At 52.3% G+C, this 7,162-nt stretch overlaps 1 protein-coding gene across 1 annotated transcript; it reads left to right on the top strand.

The window, feature by feature from the left end:
* Positions 1-4,755: 4,755 nt before the first annotated feature.
* POU4F2 (POU class 4 homeobox 2) lies at positions 4,756-6,425 on the top strand. The gene is made up of 2 exons (XM_060147134.1): positions 4,756-5,040; positions 5,484-6,425. Exons 1-2 carry the CDS (start codon positions 4,756-4,758, stop codon positions 6,423-6,425), a joined length of 1,227 nt encoding a protein of 408 aa, XP_060003117.1.
* Positions 6,426-7,162: the final 737 nt, after the last annotated feature.

The following is a 7,162-nucleotide window of genomic DNA, read 5'->3' on the forward strand; positions in this document are numbered from 1 at the left end:
TCTTTACCCGAGATGGAGATGGTGCCTGAATAGGGTCAGATCTCTCTTTTAAGAAATCTTCCTTGTAATCCAACTCAGTTCTGTTTGAAATACAGAGAAATCACACTGCTCTTAATGGATTAAAATTTAATAAAACACATTAGGTCCAGTAAAATATGAATGCACTGCTTAAAATTTTAGTACTAAATTAGGTCCCAGATACAGGAGAGGAGACAGTGATTTCTCCCCTCAGGATGGCTGCGGGCCGATTTCGGGGTGTGGGGGGCACCTTCTGCAGGGACCCCACTGCCCGGGAGCTTGGGTGGAACCTCAAGCGATTCCTCGCCCGTCGGATGGGAAGCTGGTCATGTCTATCCACATCTGGCAGCGGGTGGGACAGAACCTATTGCTAAACAAAGAGGCTTGGTGAGAAGAAAAGGCGCCCCTCGTGTAGTCACACGGTTGATTCATTTTCCATTTCTCTACTTAAAAAAAAAATCACTTCTCTGTTTTTGGTTTATTAGGTAGATATGAGGGTGTGCATAGATGCCAGCGCAGATAGGTGCTGGGACATAAAAGTGTATGTTGAGGTTATATGAAGCAGATTTCCCATGTTGGGCCATTTGTTGCCACCCCTTGGGTTTATTTCCAACTTTCGGTTGTTTAGATGATTTCTGCTACCTGGGGGGCTGGAGTTTTACTTCCTCAGAGAGCAGCTTCCACGCTTGCTGGAGCACTTCGCAACATTGCCTGTGGACAAAACCGAAATGGGTTTTATTGATATCACCGCAAAGACGTTGGTATTCTGGGCAATTCTGGTAGAAGAGATTGCAAGATTGCAAGTCGTGGTGATGAAAGAAGAATTGCATTTTCACTCTAATACAACACAATCACTGCTATTCACTTTTCACTTTGAGTGAGAAAAGGAGAAATCTAACTCTGACCTCTTTTTGAAAACATGTATATTTTCTAAGAGGAAGTGAATATGGGGAAATAAATTCTTGACTTGCTTTACAACTGCATATTAATTTATCTCACCTTGATAATTAGAATAAAAGGCTTCCTTTTTTCTGTCTGGAATTAGAGATATCACTGAGAAGTAGCTGAAAGATTTTTCAAAGTTATATTGAATTAATTTAATGATATATTGATTTTAGCCACCAGGAAAATATTCTCTTGGGAGTTGTCCTGCTTAAAATAGTTTTAATCACTAAATTCCACATCAAACAAAGTTTGTCCAGTCATTTCAACAGTGCCCCCTTTATTTCATGAATTTATTTTACTACCTTACTTACCATATGAAGTGGTGACAAGTGTTTAGCATTTTGGAGATCAGTTGTCAGTTGCTATTAAAATCAAGATTAATTCATATTAACGACATGCATTTCTCAATACTCCCAGGTGACAACATACATTAAAACAACTATTGCAAGTAATTAAGCTCAATGAAGGGGGAGGGGAGAGGGAGAGGTTCAAAACACCCCCAAATATTTGATTTTGCAATCCAAGTTCAGCTGACTGTTGCCACAATAATGCTTGGGAAACTCCTCAGGGTTGCTTTTCACTTTACATCTAATTAGGCACCTAATGAAAGAGAAGATTTTTTTCCCCTTGTGGTTTTTTTTCTCCTTGATATTCTTATGCCTTTATTTAAACACATAAGCCCACTGTTTAGGAGGTGTAATACCCAAAAGTTTCTCCCGTGAGTCACTTAGTATTATAATCTGGGGGAACTGGTAGATGCAGACCTTTGCCTTCCAGTTATTTTCCTCCTCCACTATCACTTTTAGCCCTTTGGTTCTTACACAGTATTGATAGAATACATACCGAAAATATTTTAATGGATTTTTTTTAGGCTTTAGAGATGCTCAACAGTTTATACTAATTAGACCATCCAAAGCCTTTTGGAGATTAAGCAGATTGGACAACCCTTGTTAATTAGAACACAATTTGAAGTTTGAAATTATATCACTGATGAAGTAGTCTAATTAGTATGACGATATGTTAATGGACCAGTGAGACCCAGCAACACTGGAGTTTGGCGTGAACCTCTCCAGGGTTTGCACGAAAATCCTCCCCCCTATACCGACGTTAATAAAAGATTTCTATAGACTTCAGCCTTTCCACGATGACACACAATTTATAGTCCACACAATGCATTAGCCCATAGTACTGCTCAATTTTTTCACTATTATGAAAACTAATAAATTCGTCAAGCTGAATTAAGCATACAAATCAGATGAGGCATAGCAGATTACACAGTGAAGCGCGGTGTCTCCCGAGCCTAAATGAAATTTCAATCTAATAATTCCTTCCTGGCCCAGTCATAATTTGTTTAGAGATGTTGTTCTACTTCTTTCAAAGCGCTATTCGCACTATAATTAAATGATACTCAAGCCTTTAACTTTGATTTATTTTATTTCTCGAATCTTGAGACAGGGAGAGCTGTGCAATGTCATTTTTTTATTTCCTTGAAATTACCCTGGCTGTTGTTGAGATAGAAATTAAACACCTAAGCATTTACTTGAACCGACCGGCACAAGACACATTCATTCATGTCAACACCCCCTCTCCAGTCCCGAGTCCAGGCTTCTCCGGGCTTCTGCTCAGGAACACGGCTGGTAGGAATTCCCTTCGGCTGCTATTTATTATTTTCCTCCACATAGGGGAGGAGGAAGGCAAGCCCCGGGGTTGCAAGGGGGTTAAGCACCATGGACAGAGCCCGTCGCGCGCCGTTTGCTGCAGCCTTCCTAGTACTCTGGCGACTCCCGAGGACTGAGCTCCCGACTTGAACCTGCCATCTCGCCCCGCAGGGGTCGTGGGTGAACGAGAGACCCCCTACTTGCCGCCGCCGCGGGGCTTCCAGGCGCTGACCACTCGAGGGTCCCCCTTCGCCACGCTCGTTCCCACTCTGTTTCGTCCCAGCGCGCCCCGGCGCCTCTCAGGCCTGCCGCCTGCTCTCGCACCTGCTCGCCTTCCCCAGGCACCGTGTGCCTGCACCTGCTTCCAGCCATCCCCGTCCGGGTCGGGCCACCGGCGGGCTCCAGCGTCCCGGTCTTAGGGCCTTCCACCCTCGCTTGTACCCCGCTCCTCCCGCGCTCCGGGGAGGTGACAGCAGCCCCAGCACAGAGGAAAGTAGAGAGAAGACCGGAGCGGGGAGGAGAGGAAGGCGGTGCGTGTGTGTGTGTGTGTGTGTAGGAGAGGTTGTCTGCTTCTTTTACAAATGGAACTAAGAGTGTGTGTCCACTTCTAAGAAAAGTGGTCCACGATGGGACAAAAGTGAGAGCAAAGTGTTGGCTAAAAATAGGCTCTCTGCACCGAGCGGCTGTGGAAATGAAGATAAGTGGGGCTTGTGCCAGCCCCTGAGGGCGTGTGTGTGTGTTTATTAGTGTGTGTGTGTGTAGGGGGGGAATATTCTGCAGCACATGCGCTCTGTGATCTCTGGCCCTGCCTCTCCGTCAGTTGCCCCTTCCTCCTTTGATTGCGGCTAATGAAGTGGCAGCGTTTGCCAGTGGATCCGCCCAAGACCCAACTCACACTGAACTGGAGACAGGGAGGAGGAAGAGGAAGATCCGGAGGAAGAGAAAAGAGGGTGGAGAGGAGTGTCTGTCGGTGGTGGCGTTGGGGGAGTACACGGGGGTCTGGCTGGCGGGGGCGGGGGTGGGGGAGGAGTCGCATGCGCATAGGCGACCGGAGCTGTCTCCTCCGCCGTCCAATCCGCTGAGAGCTGTGAGAAACCGAGTAAGAGAAAGCCCTGCAGCCCTGAGGACCCCAGGTCTCTTTGGCACCAGGCACCCGCCAGGCCGAGGGGGCGCAGAGAGAAGCGCCGAGCGCTGTTCGTACCAGCCGGAAGCGCAGAGCAGAGCAGAGGATCCAGGTCGGCGGCAGGGTCCGCGTTCTCCACTGTGGTCGAGAGCCAGGGATCAGGGTCACCCGAGCTACGGGGAGAGGCGGGCCGAGTTGGGGGCGGAGGCCTGGAACTTCGCGGTAAGCAGGGGGCGGGGAGGCAGCTAGGTAAGAGGCGTTCCTTGTAGTCTAGGGAAAATCCCACCCAAGGCTCCCTTGGTCCGCAACTTTATTTAGTAGTTTCTTTTCCCCGCGAGGCGGAGACGGGAGTGGCAGAAGCAGGAGGGGCAGGAGGCCGGCTCTTAGGTAGGAAGTGCCCTACGACTGGAGCGCAGACCTGGCCGGGGGTGGGGGGGGTGGGTTTGAGCAGGGGCACTACTGTAAGTGAGAGCTGCGGGGCGCAGGGAAGGGGAGGCGGCATCAGAGCGCCGCGGGGGCAGGAAGGGGAGGTGGAGGGCGCGGCGGGGGAGCGGGAGGCGGGTGTCGGGAGAGCAGAAAGGACCAAAGCCTGGAGGAAGCCGAGAGGGAGAAGGGGCGACGCCAGAATCCGAGCAGGAGAAACCTGCGCTTTCAGGCAGGGGAGGGCGGGGGCGCGCGGGAGGGAGGGAGGGAAGGAGGGAGGCGGGGGTGAGGGGGCAGTCGCGGGGAGAGGGGAGTATAACTCGGCGGCCGCGAAGCGCGGGGCAGTTTCGCATGCCCAGGTCTGCAGCCAGCGCCAAGCGGAGCCCAGCAACAGCGCAGACTGACCTCGTAGCCAGCGGTGGAGCGCGTAGCCGGGTCAAGGCGCGCCGAGCTCCGAGCGGCGGCGAGTGAGCGCAACTCCGCATCGCCCTTCCCCTCTCTGGCGCTCGCCCAGCGCTTCTGCGGAGGGTCCCGGCTACCGGGGCCAGTTGCGTGAGCCACATACAAGCGCGCGGGCAGGCCGGGAAGATGATGATGATGTCCCTGAACAGCAAGCAGGCGTTCAGCATGCCTCACGGCGGCAGCCTGCACGTGGAGCCCAAGTACTCGGCATTGCACAGCGCCTCGCCCGGGTCCTCTGCACCCGCGGCGCCCTCCGCCAGCTCTCCTAGCAGCTCGAGCAATGCTGGCGGCGGTGGCGGCAGTGGCGGGGGCGGTGGAGGCCGGAGCAGCAGCTCCAGCAGCAGTGGCAGCAGCGGCGGCAGCGGCGGGGGCTCCGAGGCGATGCGGAGAGCATGTCTTCCAACCCCACCGGTGCGTATTTCTGCATAATCACCGCTTAAAGGCACATTTTGACAGCCCCCTTTATCTGCTTGATGTTTTTTTCATGTCTGCACAGCAAATCACCCCGCACCTCCAACCAATTTCCCCCCCCCTTTCTTATGTATTCAGAGGGTCTTTCCTTTCATATTAATTTTTAAGATCTGGAATGTTGCCTGTGCGCGTGTTGTGTTGTGTTGTGTTTGCAGGCTCACTTTCCTCCTCCTCGTGCACTCGTGGCTTCTCTCCGTGGCTTCCCTCCTCTCCTCCTCACCTGCTAGTTTCAGGATTGTTATTATTATTATTTTAATTTATTTTTAACGTTCTGGGAATGTTGTAGGCGCGGCGGCGGTATCGAGCTCTGGGCCGGAGCTTCCGGAGAGAGTGCGCACAATTCCCCGCTGAGAGTGATGTGTGCCTTTTACTTGCAATTGCAGAGCAATATATTCGGCGGGCTGGATGAGAGCCTGCTGGCCCGCGCCGAGGCTCTGGCGGCGGTGGACATCGTCTCCCAGAGCAAGAGCCACCACCATCACCCGCCCCACCACAGCCCCTTCAAGCCGGACGCCACCTACCACACCATGAATACCATCCCGTGCACGTCGGCTGCCTCCTCTTCGTCGGTGCCCATCTCGCACCCGTCCGCGCTGGCGGGCACGCACCACCACCACCACCACCACCACCATCACCACCATCAGCCTCATCAGGCGCTTGAGGGCGAGTTGCTGGAGCACCTGAGTCCCGGGCTAGCGCTGGGTGCCATGGCGGGCCCCGACGGCGCCGTGGTGTCCACTCCAGCTCACGCGCCGCCCATGGCTACCATGAACCCCATGCACCAAGCCGCTCTCAGCATGGCCCACGCGCACGGGCTGCCCTCACACATGGGCTGCATGAGCGACGTGGACGCCGACCCCCGGGACCTGGAGGCGTTCGCCGAGCGCTTCAAGCAGCGACGCATCAAGCTAGGGGTGACCCAGGCCGATGTGGGCTCCGCGCTGGCCAACCTCAAGATCCCCGGCGTGGGCTCGCTCAGCCAGAGCACCATCTGCAGGTTCGAGTCCCTCACGTTGTCTCACAACAATATGATCGCGCTCAAACCCATCCTGCAAGCGTGGCTAGAGGAGGCGGAGAAGTCTCACCGCGAGAAGCTCACCAAGCCGGAGCTCTTCAACGGCGCGGAGAAGAAGCGCAAGCGCACGTCCATCGCGGCGCCGGAGAAGCGCTCGCTCGAAGCCTACTTCGCCATCCAGCCGCGGCCCTCTTCCGAGAAGATCGCCGCCATCGCTGAGAAGTTGGACCTTAAGAAGAACGTGGTGCGCGTCTGGTTCTGCAACCAGAGGCAGAAACAGAAAAGAATGAAATATTCCGCGGGCATTTAGGAGACCCACGGCCTCTCCAGGGACAGGCCCCTCCTCATCTCCTCTTTTCCCTCCCTCTCTCTCCTGCCTCTTTTTTTTTTCCTCCCCCCCCCCCCACTTTTCGCGACTAGAAACAATTCCATTAAATGTGAATCCGGAGAAAGCGAGGATTGGAGAGCGAGCGAACGAGCAAGTCACTGAGCCCAAGTCCGGTGAGAATGTGAAACGATTTCTCAAGGGAAAGAAAAACAAAAGAAGGGATTTGTCAAGTTGTAGCAAAGTTGTCCCTTTCGACCCCACCCCACCCGGAAAAGGCACCTCGGCCTCTTCAGAGGAAGTCTGGAGCCGGCTGTTTGCAGGAAGGCAGACGAGACAGCCTTTTAAAAGGCTTCCAGAATGAGCAAGTAAGATTTGTTTTTATTCCTAAAGACATCACCCTTGTTCCAAGTTTAAAAGTACACTTTGCAGCTATTTTTCAGAAATAGAAATTGATTCAGGACTGAAACTTTAAGCTAGAGTTGATGCTTAATGTGATAGAGACATCTCTAAAGTATTTTGAATTTTAAAAAAAAGATGGCAGATTTTCTGCATTTACACTGTATATTATATATATATTTTTATTGTGGTTCTTACCCCCTTCTTCCTTCTCTGAAGTGTTAATGCTTAAGGAAGGAGTTGCGCCTGCTGTGTTCACTGATCTTGAAAGCTATTATTAGATTATTGCTGAACAACCCTCTGTAAATTATTAATTTATCTCT

Source organism: Lagenorhynchus albirostris, chromosome 4, assembly GCF_949774975.1.
Source record: "Lagenorhynchus albirostris chromosome 4, mLagAlb1.1, whole genome shotgun sequence".
NCBI classification, from domain to species: Eukaryota; Metazoa; Chordata; class Mammalia; order Artiodactyla; family Delphinidae; genus Lagenorhynchus; species Lagenorhynchus albirostris.

Coding starts and splice junctions, on each gene's coding strand:
- POU4F2 (XM_060147134.1), top strand. CDS start 4,756: ATGATGATGATGTCCCTGAACAGCAAGCAGGCGTTCAGCATGCCTCAC. Junction 5,041..5,483: donor CATGTCTTCCAACCCCACCG/GTGCGTATTTCT, acceptor TTGCAATTGCAG/AGCAATATATTCGGCGGGCT.